The 24,537-nt window shown below is 44.0% G+C and overlaps 1 protein-coding gene across 4 annotated transcripts in view; it reads right to left on the bottom strand.

Moving 5' to 3' along the window:
- The window catches only part of Gfra1 (GDNF family receptor alpha 1), a 234,107-nt gene that overhangs the window by 134,415 nt on the left and 75,155 nt on the right, over window positions 1–24,537 (bottom strand). For 3 of the 4 annotated variants that reach the window (XM_036173846.1, XM_036173845.1, XM_036173847.1), the window contains one exon: window positions 19,121–19,135. The exons of the other annotated variant lie outside the window; for it this stretch is intronic. In XM_036173846.1, the coding sequence (XP_036029739.1) occupies window positions 19,121–19,135 (15 nt within the window). The remainder of the gene's footprint in view (window positions 1–19,120; window positions 19,136–24,537) is intronic. 4 annotated transcript variants of the gene reach the window in all.

Consider the following 24,537-nt stretch of genomic DNA (forward strand, 5'->3'; position numbering starts at 1 on the left):
AATAATTCCATTGTCCCAGTGATACCTTCTATGTATTTGTTCAACATAAAAATGTTTTATGAATTGTAGTATCTCAGCAACAAATGCAATTCCAAAGTTCTGGCACTCAGGGTCAAAAATTCACTATACAAAATATGAATAAAAATATATAAATTCCATGAAAGTTAGGAAATATTAAAAACTAATAAATATAAATTAAGTATATTGGATCTGGTATATACATTTGGAAGTGTATTTTTTTGAAGAATTTTATATACTCATATAATGTTTTCATCAAATCTAAACCCTCCATTTTCTCTGCTCAAACTTCTTTCCTGTTACCCCCATTACCCCTTTTCCTTCCCAAGCTTTCACCCACCTCCTTATTTAGTGCACTTATTGCTGCCTATGTGTACAATGGTATAGGACCATCTACTTGAGCATGGGTCCAGTGTGGTGATATTGTGTCCCCCAAAATATTGTGCACCCTAATAAACTTATCTGGGGTCAGAGAACAGAACAGTCACTAGATACAGAGGCCAGAAAATGGTGGCACATAGGCCTTTAATCCTATCACTTGGGAGGCAGAGCTCCGGAGATCTCTGTGAGTTCAAGGCCACACTGGAAACAGACAGGCATGGTGATTCGTGCCTTTAATCCCAAAAAGTGATGGCAGAAAGCAGAAAGGTATATAAGTCGTGAAAACCAGGAACTATAGCTGGTTAAGCTTTTAGGCTTTGGAGCAGCACAGTTGAGTGAGACCCATTTGGATGAGGACTCAGAGGCTTCCAGTCTGAGAAAACAGGATCAGCTGAGGATTGGCGAGGTGAGGTAGCTGTGGCTTGTTCTGCTTCTCTGATCTTCCAGTGTTCACCCCAATACCAGGCCCTCAGGTTTGATTTTATTAATAAGATTTTATTGTTAAGATTCCTGCTATAGGTCATAGTTTACCAATTCCCGCACAGAACTCATGGTTTGTTTTGGTTTGGGTTTTGTTTTGTTTTCTCTCCATGGCCAAACTTAGACAAGCATCTCGTCTGTTGAGCCTTCCCTTCTGTGTTCCCAATGAACTCTCCACTTTAAATTGTCTCATTCATTTACTTCTAGCTGTTTTGTTTAGATAGATTTTTCTCAGCCAGACTGAGTCTCAGAGCACAGTCGGCCAACTGCTAGTTTTGTGCCCTTTAAATTGATAGGCTTTGGATATTTGATTAACATTTTTGTAGAGGGCATACTGAGGACTACCTCAGGGATAGCCAAGAGAAGCCTACAATGAGGCATTCAGAACCCCATCTGACTCCTAGCAATTCAGTGTGGGTTCACGTTTGCAAAGTGTCTTCAGCAAAGTCTCAGCCCTCCTCAGCTAACCATACCACTTTGATTAAGTGTATCTGGTGAGTAGGTGGGAATATAAGGACACCATGGTCAAGAAGAGAGTTAAAACTTAGTTAAGGAAAGGTACAAATGCAGAGGAGAATTCTGTAAACAGCTTACCACCACCATCTCACGGAACACAAAACCATGCAGAGTGGCTCTTCAAGGGGGTGTGCCAACATCCAGCTATCAAATGTGACACACTAGCACTACACACCTCATGTGTTGTATCTACTGTGATGTGACTATTCTACTTTGTAGCCACTACTCTTCTAGATTTTAGGGCAACCAGACTTTAGTGTGAATGGAAAACACCAAAGAGTTGAGGCTCTGCCATAAAGAATCTAAGACACTAATGGAGCCACAGATACACAAAAGCCAGGACACAGAAGCAGTGTCCTTTAATAGACTGCAACATTGGCTTTTGCCTTCAAAGTAGCAACAAAGTATTCTAGATGCTGGAACAAAGTCTTTTTCAGAATAGTCCTCACTGTCGGCTAAAGCCATCGATTCATCATCTCAGATCCATGTGGCAATTCACTCAAGGTCTGGGCCAATGGCTTAGTTGGTAAGGTTTGCTAGCATAAGGACCAGAGTCCAATCCCTAAAGTCCATCTTTTTTTAAAAAAAAAAGCCAGAGTAATGTCACACGTTTATGATCCCGGCCCTGGGGAGGCAGAGACAAGCAGATCCTGCAGGCTCACTGAGCAGCCAGCCTTGACAACTCAGGGAGTTCCAGGTCAGTGAGAGACACTGTGCCAGAAATAAAGCAGTCAGAGCTTAAGGAATGACACAGAGGATGGCTTCTGGCCTCTTCACACAAGCCCACAAGTTCAAATCCATCCAAGCACTCCTTAATTATGTACCGAATCCTAGGCCTTGGAGATTAAATAGTGAGCAAGACAGTCTCGTCCCAAAGAAGTTTCCAGTGTGCGGGGTAAACAGAGGAGCCACAGTCTGCTGGCCCTCTGGTTTTTTGTTTGTTTGTTTGTTTTTCTGATTTGGACTGGAGGTCTCTGCCTTGGGGTTTTCTTGTTCTATTTAGCAAAATGAACTTAGAATGACCCTCGGGTCAAAAGTCTCATATAACAATGACATGCTATAGGAGAGGCAAGTAGAGCACCTGGTTAAAGACATCAAGAGTAATTTTCTTTGAAGCTGCCACAGAGCAGTAGGAAAACCTGAACTTGAAGGGTGAGAACCCAGACTTCAGTGATGACTCTGTTGAGAATATGACATTGGGCACATTAATAAACCTCCTTGGTGTCTGTCTCAATCACAGGCCCATCAGTGTGACACGTTCTCACTGAGCACTTACTGTGTAGTTGCCCTTCTGCGTGGTGAGCTGTGGGCTCTGCTAACAGGGCTGGACCTTGTTATTCCATGTATTCCACTATTTTAGCTGAAGAGACAGGCAGGAAACAAGAAGAGTGCTATGCTATCTACCCACCACTACTCCTGTTCAGGGTCCAGGGAGGAACCTTGGCATCACCGGCTTCTGGTGGAAGGCAACATCCATTCCTGCCTCTGTCTTCCGCCTTCCCTCTTCCCTCTCCACGTCTTGGGGGAACCACCAGTCCTACTTAGAACCATCTTAAATCTAAGATTTCATCTCAAGCCCAACTACCCTGGTCTGAAATTTCAACATCTGTATGGTGAAGCCCAAGTCTTAACATGATACTATTAGGAGATGCAGAGTGTTTGGGAGGTGACTAAGTCATGGGGGCAGACTTTCCCAGATGGGATTAGTACCGACATAGGAGCCCCAGCAAGCACCTTCCACCTTGTGCAAACATAGTCAAATGCACACCATCTATCAGCCACAGACTGAGCCTCACCAGACACCAACTCAGCCAGCACCTTGCTTTGGTCAACTTTCCAACTCCCAGAGTTGTCAGAAATTATTTTTTATAAGTCACTCAATTTATGGTATTTTCAGATAGTAGCTCAATTATACAAAGTTGACCCCATTTCTAACCATTCTAAAGCTTTAAAGTGAACAAATACTGGGTATTGGGGAGGAGGACTGTTCAACTGATAGCTAAGTTAAAAATGAGGAAATAAGATCGTCTTTTAACTAGAATGTCCAGGGAAGGGATCTCTGAAGAGCTCCCTGTCTATATAGACTTCATGAGGAGGCTTCTAGAGCCCTGAGTAAACATCACAACAGGTCCAAGTGGCCTAAGAAAGCCACTAAGCAAGGTAAAGAGGGGGAGACACCATAGGAAAAGGGGTGGGGTAAGAGCTGGCACCAGACCACCTGTGAGCTGGTGTGAGCACTGATGAGGAGCCCCAGGGAGGGACTTGCATTAACTCCTCCCCACAAGGGCCAGGTGGTTGCACTAGAAATCCACCCAACAACAAGAGTGGGTGGTCCAAGCCCACAGCAGGCCTCGGGTCCCAGAGAACATTAATGTATAGACCTCCCCCCACACAGGTGGTTTCCTGACACAGGATATTGACTCAGCTCCTGGAGGTCCCTAACCTCTAGCTGGCCCGAAAGGTTTCCTCGGGTTTGGATAAGCCTCAGATAAGCTGAACTTTTGCAAGCTTATGAGAGCTGCACCTGCAATCCCTCTGAGATTCCTTCATCACGAACCTTAATCCATCTCAAATAAAACCTGTGAGTACAGAGTACAGACGTGGCTTCCCACCCGTGTGTGGCTGTTTAACAAGGAAGGAGAGCAGCTTTGTCTGTTCTGCAAAAGCCTCCTCCGTGCACTCGGCACTCATGGATTTAATTTCTGAGATTTACATTTTAATTCTTTAAGAGATTCAGGAGATAAGTGGAAGGAGAGGCCTGTGGTTGAGACAACTACCCTTGCATGGAAACCTGCTTGCCTTCTGCTCTGTCCCTGGCATTCCTTTCTTCCCTTTGCCATTTTTAAAAATCACACTTGCTCGCTTCTACATCCTCAGCAGACAGCATCTCTCTTCCGTCCAGCTTCCTTCTTGCTTTTCGACCCAGTCCTTGAAGCACCTGCTCTCACTCATTACCACCAGCTTCGTTTGTCAACTCCAGTGGTTGAACAGCAGCCAGCCAAATCCCCACCTTGAACCCCAGCACACAGCCTCACTGAGACTCAAGCTCTGGAGACCGAGTTTAAGATGCCTCAGCAGGTTGCAGCAGCCTCTACACTCAACAACTGGAGTCCTCGGAAGGTGAAGACACACATGGACATGATGGTAAAAAGATGAGCGTGGTGCAGCTCAAGCCAAGGTTGACTGAGCACCAGGAGCTAGGAAGAAGCCAAGACACCTCCTTCTCCAGAGACATCACGTTCCTGATGCCACCGGTGAGAATCTGGACTTCACCTCTCCAAAACAGGAAGGGAATTCTTTTGTGTCATCTTAGGGCACCTAATTTGCAACTCTTTATTGTAGTGCCCTAAACTGCAGGGTTGCTGCATGCATGTCCAGAGCCTTCTCTCACACATTTTTGGTTTCTGTGCCTCCTCCTCACCTGAGGCTCTGTAGCTGGGCCTCAGGCCCTTACAGTTCTCCAGGAGTGACTGACCTCTGCTTCCATGACTGCAGAGGCCACATGCTCTCTAGCTACATAAAGAACCCCAACTAGAGTCTGTCTTTTTTTCCTCAGTAGTTTATTAGGAAATTTTCAAATATGGAGCAAAATTGATGAATCTCACAATGTGTGCTCATGTACCTACCACTTCTGTCCCACTATAATTAACAGAGTGAATACGTGCTTTATCATGTATTTCTCCATCTGTGCACTTCCCCTCCATCCAGCAGTAAGTACTGCCCATGTGTTTCCTGGATGAGTTCCAAAGCAATCTGCGCACGTCAGCACACTTGCCCCTAGTGCTTCAGTGGACACATCGCTTACCACGCTTCATATCTGCTTTTCCTTTTTCCTTTTAAGGTGAAATTTACAAAAGGTGAAATGTAAAAAGTCTTAAGTATACCTTTTCTGAGTTTGGGTAGATGCACAGAACTATATAACTCAAACCTATCAAGACAGAGATCATCACAATCAGCGGGAGAGGGTCCTTCTTATATTTTCCAAGTGTTTCCACTCTACATCTCCAGAATCAACCAAACTCTGGGTGTTTCCCATCAGACTAGTTTTTAGAACCAATGAATGCCATCTTCTGGGAAGAGTAGATTCTTTCATGGGGTATTATGTTTTTAATTTCTCTGTCTCTCTGTCTCTGTCTCTGTCTGTCTCTGTCTGTGTGTGTGTGTGTGTGTGTGTGTGTGTGTGTGTGTGACACATACTCGCACCACTGGAGGTCAGAAGAGGACATCCTCTGGAGTTGGAGCTACAGAAAGATGTGACCCACTCCATGTTGGTGCTAGGAACCAAACTCAGGTCCTCTGCAAGAGCAGTAAGCACTCTTAACTGCTGAGCCATCTTTCTAGCCCCTATGACTTCCTGTTTTTGTTGTTTTGTTTTGTTTTGTTTTGTTTTGTTTTGAGACAAGGTCTGTGTAACCCAGACTGGCCTTGGACTTGGAATCCTCAAAAGTCTCCCCAAAGCTGGGAATGCATGTGTTTGCTTGTATCAGTAGTAATCCTTACACTGATGTGGACCTTTCTCCTGCTGAAAGAAATCTGCATTTTCCTACCATGGGGCTATTAACAATTTAACCTGTTATATGTACATGTGTGTCTTCATCCTGGATACTTTTACTTCTCTGAGGTTTGGCTGAGGCCTCTTGTCTGATCACAATTCTGCTAAGCCCAACTCAGTCTCCTACTCCCTCCAAAGCGACTGTGTGATGCAGGCATTAGGAGTTCAGACCAGCTACCTGGGTTTGAACTCAGACTGAGTCTAGCTGGCTGCTCTTTGCAAAATAAAACTAAATGTCCCAAATCTATGTCAGTATCTGAAAAATGAAGATGAGAGACTGGTAAGCAAATGACCTTCATGACCCCTCTGCTGAGTTGACTTAGGTGACCCTAACAAAATGTCATGAGCCATACATGCTTATTAAACAGCAAATACTAGTTTTTCATTTCTGGATGTGGAAGTCTGAGACCAGATTGTCAACAGGGCCAGGTCTTGGTGACAGTCTCCTTCCCCACTAGTAGGTGACTGTCTCCTTGCTGTATCTTCCTTCCCATGACATCAAGCTGAAAGTGGATGCTCCCCTGCCTCTTCCAATCCTTTTGGTAAAGATTCCACCTTTATGACTAACTGGCCTTCCAAAGATCCCACTCCCAATGCTATAGGTTAGGAGGACAACAGGAATTTTGGAGAAGCGCACTGAGTCCATAGCTGGTTTACTGCAGACAGTAACTAAGTTAACGGATGTGAAGAACACTTGCTGACAAAAGCCAAGTAAATATGTAAAGAAACAGGAGCTGTCATTCTCCTCCTACCTGACTTACACCATGGGACAGTGGTGTGCACAATTGACACCTTTCTCTGTTCAAAAAGCCACAGTGGTTGGGGTGGGGCCTCAGAGAACTACTCGAAATTCTGTTGTCTAAATTTTTAGAACCAAGGGAATCATTGCTATGGCTATCTAAAACATCAAAATTTGTTTTAATGGATTGGAATCTCGTCAACCCAGAAACAGGATCCTCCCTATACTAATCAGGAATGCTGAAGAGCCGGCTGGTAACAGCTCAACAACAAAGAGTGAAATAAAACAAGTAATAAAAAATAAGGAAATTCAATAACCGATAGTTTTCATTTAGGAGACAAAAATCTTTTCAATCACACTGGGATTACTCAGGGACATGAGAAAACAAAGAGGCCTTTCAAGAGTAAACAAACTGTGAACATTCCATGAGTGTCCTCAATAACTGTCCTCATCTGATCCCAGCCCAGAATCTGTCAAGTTCGTTACCCTAGCAACATGTTATAAACCCAATTCCATGCATGTTTGTCTCCTCCATTCAGATCTCTGCCCCCAACCCCACTCACCACCTGTGGTGGGTGTGCTCTTCTCCAACGTCAGCCCTTCTCTGCCCTTTGAAGCCATCTTTCAGGCCCTCACACTTCACCCAGTGACCCATCTCCCCAGCCCTTACAACACATGTTAATCAAGTTGAAAACGCTTCTCAAAAGATAACCTCGGCGACAAACAAAACCTGTGTGTGCTGGCTAGTTTTTTGTCAACTTGACACAAGCCAGAGTCATTTGGGAAGAAGAGCATCAACTGAGAAAACGCCTCCATAACTTTGGCCTGCAGGTAAGCCTGTGTGGCATTTTCTTGATTTATGGTTGGCATGGGAGGGCCCAGCTCACTGTGGGTGGTGTCAGCCCTGGGTAGGGTGGTCCTGGATGCTAGAAGCAAGCAGGTTCCTGCTCTGAGGTCCTCCTTCCCTAACATTCCTGAATGATGGACTACAAGCTGTAAGCTGTGAGCTGAAGCATACCCTTTCCTTCCCAAGTTATTTTTTTATCAACAGTCATTATCCCAGCAATAGAAACCCTAGCTCAGACTATATGTTGCAACAACTATGGTGGCCTGGGAGGCCATAGAGCCTCCAACAGGCCATGCACTAAGATGTTCCTGACTCTGGATGGCACAGGCAGCCAGCCCCAGTCCTTGACTGCTAGGTTGGAGAGTGGCAGGTACACGGAGGATGTCATGAGAAATGAGGAAGCAGGTGACTCCTGTAACCAGATGGATACAGCAGTCACAAGGGTCTCCCAGTCAGAACACCTCTTCTGCCTACAGCAGGCTGTCCACTAGCATGGGCATCTGGGAAGGGAAGTCAGAGAGAAGAAAATGGGAGAAATTGGTAGGTGGGACAGACCAAACAGATAAATGTTTGGTTGATGCAAAAATAATTGTAGTTTTGCATTATTGAAATCTGCTGCTCAATACTGGAATACATTCTTGATAAATGAGGTTGTATTATATATATACATATATATATAGATATATAATTTTAATGCACATTTCTTGTTTTATGTTCTTTGATAATGATTTGTTACTTGCTGTTTATTTCTTATTTATTTTATACTATGGAAAGGATATTAGTTAGAAAGTAAACTGATTTTTTTTTAATTCCAAGTTAAAGATGGGTCATAAAGCAGCAGAGACAACTCTCCAAATCAACAAGGCATTTGCATACAGTGGTGGTTCAAAAGTTCGGCAAAAGAGATGAGAACCTGGACATTGACAAGTACAGCACAGTGGAAGGCCACCTGCAGTCGACAATGACCAACTGAGAGCAATCATCAAAGCAGACTCATGAGAAGTTGCCAAGAACTCCACATGGTCCATTCAGTGTCATTTGGCACTTGACACTCCTTGCAAAGGTGAAAAGATTCACTAAGTGCATGCTCTCATAAGCTGGACAAAAGCAAAAAAAAAAAAGAAAAAAGAAAAGAAAAAAAGAAAAGAAAACAAAAAAGCAATAAAAACAGTCACTTTGAACTGCTGCCCTCTTTCATTCCATGCAACAACAAACTGTTTCTTGACGAGATTGTGCCATCTAACCTATATATAGGTGGTATATGGCAAGTGGGGATGACAAGCTCAGTGACTAAACTTATCATAAAATGGTCATGGTCACTGTTTGGTGGTCTGGGGCTGTCTGAGTCCAGGAGGAAATCATTACATCTGAGAAGTATGCTCAGCAAATCAATGTGATGTGCCACAAATGGAAACACCTGTGCTGGCAGGGGCCAACAGAAAGGGCCCAGCTCCCTCCATGACAGTGCCTAACTGCACTCCACACCCCCAATGCTCAGACGTTTATGTCACACACAATGTTCACTGCTCTCTTTTCCAACCCAGTATCACTTTTTGAGCATCTTGACAACTTGTTGCAAGGAAAACACTTGAACAACCAACCAGAGGAATGCTGAAAATACTTTCCAAAAGTTCTTTAAATCCCAAAGCCTGTAATTTTATGTTATAGGATAAAGAAATCTATTTCTCACTGGCATTTTTGAGTTTGAGACCAATCTAGTGTACACAGTGAGTTCCAGGCCAGCCAAGGCTACAGGAGACTGTGTCAAAAAAGGAAAGATTTAAAATTCCCAGTCCCAAACTGCAGTTCCTTTAGCATTAACCTTATGTAACAATTCCCCCACCCAACACATACGCTCCTCATCTACCTGAGAACAAGCTTAGAGACTTAAGGATGTGAGCTCTGTATTTGTCCCCAAAGAAGATAAATTCATCCAAGGTAGGTACAAGGATGTGAGCTCTCAACATGGAGAATGCTATAAACAAAGCAGCAGCGTTTGCCTTGGCTCATCCAAGACAAAGTGGGCACAAAGACCAATGTTCCCATCAGAGGCGGGTCTCTGAGCAACCGGCTTCCACTCCAGCCATGCAGACCCAGTTGACTTCTGAGCCAGATTGCTGGAGGTGTCAGGAAAGCAAGGCTGGGTCACGTGTGGGAGCAGAAGGGAGCCCGGTGAGTCTATCCTCCCTCACCTGTACACCCTTCAGAAAGGGTCAAAAAATTCAGGACTGGCAGTCCAAGATTGCTCTTTCTGTATGTACCAGGCAACAGAGGGTAGAAAAAACCATATCAAACTACCTGGACCCAAGTCCTGGCCAGAGTAGCCTCCAGACTAGAAAGAAGGGGTGGGGCTGGCATTATCTTTAGAGTAATGGACTGAGCTGGAGAGCACAGTAAGATGCACAAAACATAGACACTCCTGGTTAACAGAGATATTTACAGATGTGCGCATTTTCAGAGGTCAGCATACACTATGTATATCTATCTGAACTGTCAGCCAGGGGTGGGGCAAACGAAATGATACTCAAGTAATAACAAGCAAAGCTGCACCTATATTTTAGTTTCTAGCTTCATTCTCCCACCAAAGGAACCAGAGCACCATAGAGAAATGACCATGAGACTAGGCTGGGAAATAAGCCAGGAACATCTTTTGGTGTCACAATACAGTATAGAAATGTAAAAAACATTCTGGATTATTAATATGTCAAGGAGTTCCCAATGGCCCTAACTAGAGAAAACTGAACAAGGAAATTAATAGTATAATGACAACACAGTATAAAATAAATATCTGTGAGTTCATATTAATTGGTGTTATAAATTATTACAAGTATTTTATTGCATTTAATACATTCTAGCAAGTATACATAAATTAATGAGTGGTATATTAAGTAAGGGGAAAATCGAAAGTGAGAGAACAACCCATGCAGATATGTGAGGTGGAGTATAACTTCACTCCTCGGCTTGGACTTTGCACGGAATCCTTCCAGGAGAACAGCATGACAGAGAACATTAACTTTACAGATGAGGAATTCGACAAATACTATTTCAGTCAAGTGATCAAGATCTCTATCAATAGTCATAAATCACATGGTGATGGTACATACCCTTGATACGATAGGATGGAATGATCATCTGTACTATTTCTTGCAAATATCCACAGCTCCAGTCTAATCCTAAAAGAAACTGGGCCAGAGATACAGCTCATTGGGTAAAGGCATCTGCCACCAAGCCTGATAATCTGAGTTCAATCACTAGGACCTACACGATGGAAGGAGAGAACCAACTCCCACAAATTGTTCTCTTCCACATGTGCACACATGTACACCTGCACATCACACACATGTAAAGAACCCATAAAATGTCATCACGAGCAAACAGCATCCAGTACAGTGGCACAAGCCTATACTCTGAGGCTCAGGGCAGCAAGGCAGAGGGTTGCTTGAGCCCAAGAGATTGAGGGCAGCCTGGGAAACATGGTGAGCCCTCACCACAGAGACACCATCCGCTAAATATAAGAGAGGCAATCACACAATCAAACCATTTGAGGAACATTCCTCAAAACTATCAAGCCATTTATTAACCAGGAGAAGCTGAGAAATTGCTTGCCCTGGTCAGAATGTCTGATCCTTAAAATCCATAGGTTGACATAATTCCCAGGATGGTAGTATTGGTAGATGGAAAATCAAGATTAAGGTGCCAGCAGGTTTGGCATTTGATGAGGATAAGAACGTGTTCCTGCTTCTAGCCTTATCATCACAGAAGAGAACATAATGAGCCTCTCAAGCCCTTTTTCACAAGTGAACTATAATCTCAGTCATGTGGGTGGAGCCTCATAACCCGGTCTCCCCTCCAGCACCACCCATTATTAATTACAGGAGAAACCAAGCACAGGAAACATCAGAACACTCTATGCTATCTTTGTAATTTCTCAAAACTCAGGTTGTTCCATAAAATAGACCATCAATTAAAAAAAAAAAAAGAGCAAACCCAGCTCTCCCATTCACCAGTTTATGTAACTATCAGCAGAATTCCATTTTGTGAGATCAGACTGTCAACTATAACTACTTCTTAACATTTATGAGTGAATTCAATAAGAAAATGTGTGCAAAGTACCCAGACAAATGCTCAGAATACAAAAATCAATGAACACCACATTATTATTATCCCAAGGCTTCTTTTGAGACAAGTCCATGTTGAATCTGTCTTACACTCCGTGTTCCTTCTGCTTCAGACTCCTAAGCACTGAGATTACAGGTCTGTGCCACGCCACCTAACTCACCAATAAAAACTGAAAGGAAAAGTTGCTCTTTTTAGCAGCTACTATTTCAACAGAAGAATCAAAATGTCTACATTTACTGATTTGGTAATTCTGAAACATAGGCTAGTGGGGAAAGAGACTACCATCTCACCCCAAACTGCACCCTCGTACTAGAGTGGACATATGGCAAATGGACTGAAAGGGAAGACCCAGAATAAAGTCACCTAGCAGGGAACAGACAGTCCTGCATATCCCACATTGATAAAGCATCATAGAGAATGTGATTGTTTAAATGTGGTTGTGGCTACACACACACACACACACACACACACTGTGTGTGTGCCTACACAGTGAACATTAGCATAACTGGTAACGTGGCCAGGGAACCCAATGCTTTCCAGTTAACATCTCCTCACCCTCCACTTACAAGTCAACAATCATGCTTAACAACTTAGCACATTTGCCTAAAAATGGTAACAACAGATTTAATTCATCCACCCAAACCCCACACTCATAAAGAAAACAGTATTTCATAATGTAAGACATTATCAGAGGAGCCATAATTCATGGCGAAGGGGTCAAAGCTTTCTTCATAATAGATGGGTTTTCTAAAGTGGCTGGGGAAAACCTAAGATCCGGCCACAGGAGTTAAACCAGCAAGTCTGAAGTATGCAGAAGAGCTCAAGTTGAGCTCATTACAAATGACGTGGTCTTCTGTCACTGCAAGCCCACCCAACAATTAACAAGCTTGGCTTAGCTGCCAAAGACCAAACTATGATTTATTGTTCTTTTCAAATTAATAAAAGCATTGCCATTCATTGTGAATCCCAGTACTGGTGTGTGGGAAAGAGCTGATGTTTCAGACTGGCTGTACTAACTTCTGGAACCACTTCCCTAACCTTAATGCTTAGTAGTGTCCACCCAGACCCTGCAGTTAACAACCCAAACCCTTTGCAGGGCTATGTTTAGACTATTAACTCAACAGATAGCTTCTCAAGACTGTTATACAGGAACAGGGTGGGCTCCCTGATTCTCCCATTTTTCAAATGAGACAAACCAAGATCACAGGGCTACACAACTGCCCCAATGTGCAAAGAAAGTAACCCCACTGGGAGCAGTTGAGTTCCCCAGAGTATCAGACAGCCATAGGAGACCAGAGGCCTTCCTGGAACAAGCAGCTTTTAGGTCATCTGTCTAAGCTTCAAATGAAAGCTTAACAATTGATGATCTGCATACATTCCTGGATCTCTGACTTCTCTTGAAAAATCTGTCCAGAGGGATCCAGATTTTGGCATAGCTTCTGTCTGATCTGTAGAGCTAAGGAATTGTGGCAAATGGGCACGAGAATCCAGGGGTCCACAGCCTCATGGGTGTACTATTTCCCTTCCAATATTGCTAGGGCTGAAGGGACCTTAGACTTTATTACTATATCTCTGCCTCACACTCTCAGTGGGTAGGTGCGCATGTACACACTCGCCTTATTTTTAAATGTTTCTTTTAGTGATGTGCATGTGTGTGAACGGTTATATGCACATGAGTGCAGGAATCCCAGGGAGCCAGGAGGAACCAGGACTCCTGGAGCTGGAATTACAGGCAATTGAAAGCAACTGCTCATGTGGGTGCTGGGAGTCAAATTGTGTCTTGTGCACTCATAACTGCTCAGCCATCTCTCTAGGCTCTGTTTTTAAACTCGGATGTAGTCATGCCCTTGAATCTGTTGGTTGGTTCCTACATCTCCGGGGAACTCCAAACCTACAGGTGCTTCAGACCTTATGTAAAATGAACAGCACTTACACATAACATCCTCCCAATCACTTTAAATCATCTCTAGATGGCTCATAACCCCTAAAACAATGCAAGTGTTTTGTGAATAGCCACTAAGATATACCGTTCCAGGATTAATGACAAGAAAGATAAGCTGGTACATGCTCAGTAGCTGTAAGTATGCGTGACCACATCTTCTACCTGTAGATGTCCAAGGACAGATACCTAGATCCAAGTGAATATTATTTATGTAACAGAGAAAAGGCATATATGGGCATCATGCCATACAAATAATACATATGCACATGTATTGGGGAAAAGTGGTTTTCTAAGTTGTACAGGACCTGGTTCCCTGCCCAGGAGAGCAGAGACTCATCAGAGGGCAAGAGCAAGGCCTGGGCCCACTGGGCATGCAGCTCTAGTCTAGTTTACATGCGTCAATCCTGTTCCTCTGCACTTATTTGCTCAACAGCCAAAAGGCTACTTTAACAGTAAGTAAGCTTACACCACTCTTCTATTGAAAAGCCCCTGCCAGCTTCCTCCCACACCCCAGACCTCCTCCTGCCCTATCTTCCTCGCTTGATCTACAGTCTTCTGTGGTGCTATTGTGTTCCCCAAAATATTGTGCACCCTAATAAACTTATCTGAGGTCAGAGAACAGAACAACCACTAGACACAGAGGCTAGAAAATGGTTGCATTCACACCTTTAATCCTAGCATTCCAGAGGCAGAAATCCCTCTGGATCTCTGTGAGTTTAAGGCCACATTGGAAACAGATAGGCCTGGAGACTCGAGCCTTTAATCCCAGAAAGTGAGCCTTTAATCTCAGGAAGTGAGGGTAGAAAGCAGAAAGGTACATAAGGCGAGAAAACCAGGAACTAGGCTGGTTAAGCTTTCAGGCTTTCGAGAAGCAGTTCAGCTGAGATTCATTCTGGATGAGGACTGAGAGGCTTCCAGTCTGAGAAAACAGGATCAGCTGAGAAATTGGCAAGGTGAGGTGGCTGTGGCTTGTTCTGCTTCTCTGATCTTTCAGCATTCACCCCAATACCTGGCTCCAGGTTTGTTTTTATTAATAAGACTTTAAGATTCATGCTACAGTCTTCTCCACTCACCAGCTCCAGTCACACCTGCCTCCTCTGGATCCCAGGACACTGGGCAGCTGCCAGAAGGGCTTTCCTCTGCAAGCCCTTCCCCTACAATCCCCTAGACCCTCCAATCCATTGTCTTTGTCCTTCTCTTACCACCACATAGAGGGTCCCTTGTACCAGAATATCACCCTGGAAAAGTCCTTCATTCGACACATGCTAAACAGTTTCATTTCCTTGCTTCCTTGGCTACCAACAACTACCCTGCATGCCAACTGTGGATTCATGGAAAAGACATGTTGCTGTCTTGTTCACTCACTGATCATCAAGGCCTAGAATGTACCGGACACTTATTCACAGGATAAACACATGACAAAGGAGACATACCTTCTTTAACAAGAGCCCAGCTCCAAGCAGAAACTGCAGTGGGGGAAGCTTTGCCTTGGTCTCACATCATTCACGGACTTCTGTACAGAGAATTAACTCAATAGCTAAATCTAGATCCTGTGCCCAAGTATATTTACAAATGCCCCACTGAGCAATGGTTTTCTGATTTTGAAGCTGCTTGCTGAGTTTCTGTTCGATTTTGGAATCAAAGTTGCATCTATGGATGAGTGAATATTCAAAAGGCGCTTCAGTGGCTTCAAATGAAGCATGCACGCATGTGTGGGAGTGTGTTTGAAAGAGCATGTAGGCCTGTTTGCCATCGTCAAATGATTGGTATGAAGAGCTCTGAAACTTGAGAGTAGAGATGTGTGTCCATACACGGTGTCTCAGTACATGCTTGAAGAGCAATTGTGTGGTACTTGTGAACTTGTGAGAGCCGTCAGTGGCTCATGAGCTCTGCAAGGAGAAGGAAGTGTAATCTTCTGGTCTTGGTGCTTTATTTGGAAAAGGCTGGGCTGTGGGCCCACTGGTCCTTAACTGTCTTTAGACCCAATTGCCCCAGCACCACAGCACAAGGTGGCATTTCTAGATGAAAGCACCAAAACAAGCCATAAAATGACACTGGATCAAGAGAGAAACACTCCCACAAACACACACCTCACATACAGCCCTGAAAGGCCCAGCAGTAGTTGCTGGCCTGTCACCTACTGTAACAAGATTGATCTGTAGTGAAATCAAAGATAATGCAATCCAGAGGAAATAACTTGTGTTTCCTCTGAGAATGGCTGATGTTGTCAACAGTAAGCCTGCTTCCCCCTTCTGCTGCCATGGTGCTAGGCAGCACAAACACACAGGCGTACTGCAGGCAGACGGGCCTCTCCTCTTGTTGATGAAGCGTACCTGCAGAGCAGTGTCTCTTCCACCCACCCAGCCCCTTGGCCAAGCCCTAGCCACAGGATATGTCCAGGAAGGCAGAGCCACTGTCAGTGGCCACCAGGAACTGGGTTTCAGAAAATGACCCCAGTGGCATCCATTCCTTTGCAAACATTAGATTTCTGCTGTTTCTTTCTACCACAACGTCTCCCAGTTTTCAGGTTGTAACATTCATGTTTCCAGAGTCTGTATAGGATGCAGAATGCTTTGGCTTGGTCTCCCATGTCTGTCAGCTTTATCTGGAGCATTGTTTTCCCAGCTAGAGTGACAGCAAACACAGGCACTGGGAGAACAGTAGGCATCAGCTTTGTAAGTTGTCAGCCATCGTTTCTGAGGTGTCTTAGTGCAAAATGGTCCTCAAAGAGCAGAGCCATGTAAATAATTAACAATAATTCCATTGTCCCAGTGATACCTTCTATGTATTTGTTCAACATAAAAATGTTTTATGAATTGTAGTATCTCAGCAACAAATACAATTCCAAAGTTCTGGCACTTAGGGTCAAAAATTCACTATACAAAATATGAATAAAAATATATAAATTCCATGAAAGTTAGGAAATATTAAAAACTAATAAATAGAAATTAAGTATATTGGATCTGGTATATACATTTGGAAGTGTATTTTTTTGAAGAATTTTATATACTCACATAATGTTTTCATCAAATCTAAACCCTCCATTTTCTCTGCTCAAACTTCTTTCCTGTTACCCCCATTACCCCTTTTCCTTCCCAAGCTTTCACCCACCTCCTTATTTAGTGCACTTATTGCTGCCTATGTGTACAATGGTATAGGACCATCTACTTGAGCATGGGTCCAGTGTGGTGATAATGTTCCCCCAAAATATTGTGCACCCTAATAAACTTATCTGGGGTCAGAGAACAGAACAGCCACTAGATACAGAGGCCAGAAAATGGTGGCACACAGGCCTTTAATCCTATCACTTGGGAGGCAGAGATCCGGAGATCTCTGTGAGTTCAAGGCCACACTGGAAACAGACAGGCATAGTGATTCGCGCCTTTAATCCCAAAAAGTGATGGCAGAAAGCAGAAAGGTATATAAGTCATGAAAACCAGGAACTATGGCGGGTTAAGCTTTTAGGCTTTGGAGCAGCACAGTTGAGTGAGACCCATTTGGATGAGGACTCAGAGGCTTCCAGTCTGAGGAAACAGGATCAGCTGAGGAGTTGGTGAGGTGAGGTAGCTGTGGCTTGTTCTGTTTCTCTGATCTTCCAGCATTCACCCCCCCCCATACCTGGCTGTGGGTTTGTTTTTATTAATAAGAACTTTTAAGCTTCATGCTGCAGTCCAGAGAGTCAACACTGGTACATTAGCAGAGAACAAGACCAGGATACACAGTTCTAAGTGGTACAACAACAACATCACATCAAAGCCCAGGATCACTGTGAAAAAGACTTCAAGATCCAGAGAGAGCAGTCATCTGCAGCAAAACATTTGCAGTGCTGTCATCCAGGTGAACTCCAAGCAGCTGCGGCTGCATGCACAAGATTTGCACAAGATCAAGACAGCCAAAATCTCAGCAGGCATGAGGAAGGGCTCATGAAGTCCCACCCTCAGCTGAGAAGCTCTCAGCAACTGATGGTTATGGAGAGGCACATCAGTTTCCTTCAGGGATGCAAACCCTAGTAATACCCTATGAGAGAGATGCCACCTCCATCACCTGAGGCTGCCGGCAGCTGCTGGCTATAGGCTTCTTCCTCTTTCCGATGTTATTAGGTCTCAATAGCCAGTGATTTGTAGATGATTATAACTTTTACTGTGTGTATCATTGCAACTGACAGGCAAATCTCATCAATCGAATACCATGACTGATGAAAAGAGGACACAGACTTGACATCAACAGTCAGCTAGCCCTTCTTTCTATCAATTACAGCACTCAGAAGGCTCACTGTGGCACACAGAAAAGCAGGCCTGATGCAAGGCTGTCCTTTTCCTCTTCACCACGAGCCTCAAGTGCTTTTGGTTTCAAGGAGAAAAATACCATCTGGAGTTGGGTGGTGTTTACATTGTAGCTCATATTCAGCGGGTGCTCTACACCCCAAGTATCTCACCGAACCCCCAATTTGTCAAGGACGAGAACTCTCGGTAGCAAAGGGTTCTGACAGGGCCCTCTCATTATGCCAACAGCCAGGACACCTTTTCAATTTTGCTCATCTCTTAGTCTCTAGTCAAATGGAACTTATTGCTTATAGTTTGTTGGAATTTTTTGAATTATTTATGAAATCAGGTCTAGGACTCCAGACTCTTAAAAGACAACACAACAGAACCCTCATCGTTACCCACAACCTGTCTCCCATCAGAGAGCAGATAGTCGCTGTAACATGAGCGGCATGTTTGGGGTGAAATAACAGTTGTGTGGAAAAACAAAAAACTGAGCCTCTAAGAGTATTTGGAAGCTATTTATGGAATGCCTCGGTGTATTTTTAAACCTTTACTGTAAACCAGCTTTGGGTTCCAGAAAGATGCAGCAGACATATTTCCCAGCTTGCACACAAATAACAAATGTCTGCCACTATTACCCAAACTAGGCTGGAAGGCAGCTCCCCCATCATGTGCATCTAGAAGTCTCTAGTCAGGTCATGACCACAGAGCACAGCAGCCACATGTAGCAAGGACTAAAACCTAGTGAGAGACACCAGTGAGAAAACACTTGGGTCTCCAGCTCTCCAGACCTGTAAAACAGTGGACACCACTCACTGTCACCTGACTCTGTGTCAGTTGGAGAGGCTACGAGGCATGGCTAGGTTGGAGGGCACAAACTGGCAAGCCAGCCTGCTCTTGCCACACCGCCATGACTACATGCTTGCTTATCCAAGAAACCTCCATTGGAACTGGCTTAGGAGCCCTCTGAAAGCAGGAGCTGCCTCTGATCCAGGATTCTTGAAGGATAAACCCCTCCAGAGATACCTGTTCTTCCCAAGCCCCATGCCATTCCTGCCCTCCTCCCCAGATGTCTAGACCCAGACCTAGCCCCAAACATGGCTCACAGGAAGATGCAGAGCCCCAGAGAGACTGACAGTACTTCAAGCCACCATCCTTATAGGGCCCCTTAATTTCCAGAGACACATCCTCAGAGAAGGCAGAGTCCCACCACCCACAGAACATAACCAACAAAAAAGCAACAGGGTGCCATGACACTTACCTTGCTGGAAAACATCTGAGTGCAGGAGGAAACATGCGAGAGGGGAGGAAGGAGAGAGAGGGGAAATATTAGTAACAGTGAAGAAGAAAGTGTGACATCAGCTCACACACGTTGGCTTTGCTAAATAGTCTCCAGACAGTACTCTCTCAGGAGTACAAGCTCAGGACATAGGGGGAGAGCACCTGGGTCTCAATCATGGATCGATAGTTATGGACTCTGTGGTTTGCTGTCCCTTAAACCTCATCATGGGCAGTGTGACTGGAAAGATTAAACATACCATGTCCTAAGTCTGACTTAGGACAGTGTTCATCACATAATGAGCAGGACAGCTGGTAGATGTTGGCATCCACAGTTGTCACTGTTACGACAGCCTTACAAAACAGGCTCTGGAATTGTTCTTATTTTATAGAGAAATATAGAGTCTCCAGAAGGCTAGGTAACTCATTCAAGGCCACAAGGCTAATACACAGGAGCTCAGGATCCAACCCAAGGCCACATGATCCTGAAGATCCCCCAGGCTCTAAAAAGCTACCTGATTGAAGACAACAATGCCTCACAATAGCATAAACAGAAAGCGTCTATGAGTTCAGAGTCATACTTAAACCATATAAACAAAACATGTATACATTCTCCACATTATAACTCATGAACACCATGTCTTCACAGCAAATCCTAGGCCAAAGTCTGTTAGAAAGATGAGTAAGTATTCATGCTTTTGTGGTCCCCCCACCCAACAAATATCTTGAGAGATATGTGCCAAGTACTTTGTTACTAGCAGCCACAGCAAGAAAACACAAACATGCTGTCACCAGTGTCCTTCCAGCAGGACTTCCAATGACAAGTGTGTTTTGACCTTTGAATCTAGTATACATGGACAGTAAAGCACCATTTTTCTAAGTGTAGCCTTTTTGCTCAACAGTGCAGATGGGAATCAGTCACATTATAATACATGGCAGGGCATTCATTTTCATGGCTACATAGACTTCTAATGTGTAAGTATGCTACCATTTATTTTTCCATCCTGATGTTGGTGAGTTTTCAACTTATTTCAGTGTTTAGCAATGAGGAAATGAAGACAGGTGTTTTCTTCCACATTGTTTAGTAACCATAAGTACACGTGCACAGTACTTTTTCTTATCTTCCATGTACATGGGGGCCTCCCAATCACCAGTGATATTTCTCACTTGCTTAAGGTTTTGTTTTGTTTTGTTTTTTTCATTTGCTATCTTCAAGACACAAAGGAAGCAGTGACTTGGTATCACCCAGACAGGAGCCAGTACCTGCTGTCTGCAGGGCTTCAAAAAGAAGCTTCCAGAAGATAGTATGGCAACACATACAGCAGCCAATCTGCATTCCTTGACCGAACAGAACTACTGATAAAACTTTAATTCAGCGAAATACCTAAAGATATGAAAGAAATCTGAAGAGAGGTTCATCAAAGTATTGCTCACAATGGGAAAGCTTGGATGCTGCCAACAGTCAACAGAGAATCGACATCTGTAGTGGCTTGCTGTGTGACGACTTAAATGACTGAAGAGGTAAGATGGGGAGGTAAAGCCCTTGTCATGTAAACCTGACAACCCAAGCTTTGCCCCACTGTCTGTGAAGAGGAAGAAGTGACTCCTCAGATTCGTCCTTTGGTCTTCACACAAGAGGCTGAGGCATGCCCAAACCCCAAACACACAGCTTTTCTTTTTTTTTAAACGATTAAAGACTTTGATTGACTTCAAATGAAAATATCAGATGCCAAGATGGAGCCTATGCCCCTGAGTACATTTATGTGCCTGTGTGCATGTGCATGGCTCCCTTAAGAGAGGTTCATGACAATGGTCACAAAAATATTGCTTATCTCAGCAGCTGGAATTTGGGTCTTTAAATCTTATGAGAGATTTTTACATTTTATTTTAATCTTTAGCAATAAGCATACCTTGTATTTTGTAATCTCAGTTTAAAACTAAACTTATTTTCATTTAAAAGCTAGGTAAGAACTACACTGTCAGCATCAACTTTACACTGTCAGTGAAACACCAGCTCCCACAGGGTCACAAAGGGCCAAGGGCCATGAATAGTACAGACATTCTCCTGGCACATTAACAGATCAGAAAACAGGAGGGTGCAGATTTCATTCTCCTCGGGCACACATCCTCCAGTTTTATTAATTAAACCTTTTCTTTGACAATTTCATACACATATATAGCAAAATCTAATTACCCTCATACCCACCCTCCCTCTCTCCCTCCCACCCATCAACCCCTTTGAGAGCAGTCCTGCTCATTAGTACACATGCTCTCAGAGTCGCTTTGGCTTGGGTGAGGAACTCTTATGATGCTTCTCCCAACGCTGAGGAGAGCAACGTGGGATGTGGACAGGCTGCCTCAGAGCCATTACACTGCTGTGGCTTACACACAGCCAGCTCGCTCTCAGTGGGTTCTACATCTTCAGAGTCACCCAACCAGATTGAAGGTTTTTGGTTTTGTTTTTTTTTTAAGAACTTGTGTTCAACATAGACAAACATGTTTTCTCATTATTATGTCCTAAGTAACACTAAATACACTATCAAAGCTCTTTATGCAGCACTTACCTGGTAAGAAATGTGAAGTATACAGAGAGGTATTTATAGTTGACAATCACGTACCATGCCATTTACGTAAGTGACTTAAGAATATGGAAGTTCTAGCAGGCACACCTCTCCTGTGCACATCATACTGCATGTACCCTCTCACCCTGGCAGTTCATCTTCAGTTCATTTCAGGCCCAGCAGTGAGATGCCAGTGCCCAGGGACAAAGCAAAGGGCTGTGAGCAGCTTCTGGAATACTCTAGTCTACACGTACTTGCTTCCTGGACCACATGGTCGGACACCTACTCTCTGACCAGCTTGCACTCCTGATGGACCCTCCTGCTCATCCTTCAAACGTCACAGCCACTCTGAGCATGTCTCCACAGAGAGGGAACTCGAGGTTTCCACCTATGTTCCGAGAGGAATCCATGCAGGTTGCAATTATAGCTCAAATTATAATTATTTATGTAGACTGTGAGCTCCTGAGGATAAGAGAGTGGACCTTAAACTCCTACCTAGGTCCAGACTGCTTGACACTGTCAACGCTGACAGGGAAGGGAGAGGGCTCTATCTCGCCACTCCCTTACTGTACCGGCGAGGAAGCTGAGCCCTGGAAAAAAGAAAAATCTTTTCTAAGTTCACACATGGAGCTCAAGGCTGAGCCAGGACTACATGAGACTCATTTATAAACTTAGTGAAGTTCAAATGCTCGTGTCACGATTATTAGCAAAGTCCAAATTAGACATTTATCATTCCCCTTTAATGAATACAGACAAAAACCTTCAACCTTGAAAACATCGGGGAAATGAGATTAGTCTCTCAAACACAGATCCAGTCTCCACATCCGTCCAGAATCCTCAACCTCCTCTCCATGATTCTGACAAGGAACACTTCAAAACTCAGAATTGCTTTGAATCATTGGAAAGCATCAGCAGGTCGTGGGGGAAGGGGACCCAGGCATGATTCACCAGACTCTTCCCTCCCAATCCTATTGTGTCCTTCACATCTTTGCAGATAAGTGTGCACAAAATGCTAGTCAGGTCTTCTGTTCCCAAAACCCGCCTAATGTACATGTAGTTATTTTAGTTTGTTGCTGTTTTTTCAAACATTTTTCCAGCCATATTTTTATTTTCACTTTTTATTCACATGTAAATTTGAATAAACACTAATACAGATACTACACATGTGCTGTCTTATAATTTACACTCTAAATTTATGTCTTCAGAGTGTGTGGCACAAATCATCTCATCCTCTGTAATAATGGCTCACACACCTTCTTTTAAAAGGTTCTGTTCCCAGACAGAAGTGGCCACCCAAGCTCAAGTTGGAAGGATTTGTAGATCAGACAGTGCAAATAAGTGAGGGAAAAGAGGGGACCATGTGTTTTAGCTACGTGTTACACTCCACTGCACATGCATTTTCCCCCAAATCAATAGATGTTACATTAGCCCAGAAAGTTCACCACACCATCCTCTGCTCTAGTGTTTGTGTGCATGGTCTCTGCTCCCAATCACCAGCTGTAGTCACTCCTAAAGACCAAAGCGCCGGAACGGGAGCATGACATTTTGATTTTGGTCTAACCAACCACAGAGAATTATTCAGGAGATGACCTGCCCCCTCTGACCTCCTATTTCCTTGCTACAGAACGGGGTGTATTCTAAAACCATTCCAGTGTTGGGAAGGAGAAGTTCACTCAGATAATTAAGCTACGGAAAGCCACACTGAGGGCAAGATGCTGCAGTACTTCCCATCCTCACAGGATTAAACAAATGCAGAGCATGGAATTGCCAGTGACCACTACCCCAGCCACAATTAGCTTGAGCCCACAGGACACCAGGGACACTGATGTATAGAGGAAACCAACTCCTTCAGACAAAGCTCTGCTTAGATTCACTTCCCAAGGGAGTAAACCTCAACCCCCATCACTCACGTGAACAAAGAAAGCCTGTTTCCCAGCCCCTCACCCCCAACCCCCACCCTCCAGCCCCTGGAGCCCTTCTGGTCCTGGAGACAGATGAAAGGCCATGTGTGAGCTGGCCATTCAGATGTAGGAAGAATACAAGAGGGAAGAGCCCAAGATCTGCCTTTTTTAACCTGATGGAAGACCAAGGATTTGTGCTCCTCCCCCACTGCTATGGAGGGATTCAAACCCTGAAGCTCTGTAATGCATGGAGTCCCCCAGAGACCCCGGCCATAACAAGACTAGATTATTTATTATTATTAAGAAGTTATGGCAATTAGGCTGGATGATTCCTAAACGTGGCTGATGAGAAATTTTCTTGAGTACGGCTCGTCCACACGGGTAGTGTTTACCTCTATTAAAAATGATTTAACTACACTCTGGGTGAACCCCTGTCTTGCGCCTGGTTAATAATTAGCAGTGCACAGAGCCATGCGGGTTAAGTGAGTCGGCTGTCCTTTATTTATCTACTGCTTTGTTTTAGGAGGAGAAGTGGATGGCAGTCTATTGCCCATTTGGTCGGCTAGGAATAATTTACTATTTCAACCCATGGTCCCTGACTACAGGTAGAGAAACCTCACCATTATTACAATATCACACTTATCACCCCCCACACCATAGCATTCAAGATCTGCCAAACAGTGAGAGTGTGCATGGCTTCGCTAAGCCTGGGGGAGGTGAAGTTACTACTTCCCAAACAATGTGATCACATTCCTCTCTCCATTCCTCTTTCTTTTCCAGGTTAAATTATATATGAGGGCAGTTTCGTTTCTTGAAAATGCATGCACTTAACTCCCATTTAAGAAGTCTCACCTGGGGAGACAGCTGTCTTGCGAGTTCTCCTGTGGTTTGAACCATGGAGAGAAAATCCTTTCTCAAGTCAAAGGCTTTTACAGGAA

Source organism: Onychomys torridus, chromosome 1, assembly GCF_903995425.1.
Source record: "Onychomys torridus chromosome 1, mOncTor1.1, whole genome shotgun sequence".
Lineage (NCBI taxonomy): Eukaryota > Metazoa > Chordata > Mammalia > Rodentia > Cricetidae > Onychomys > Onychomys torridus.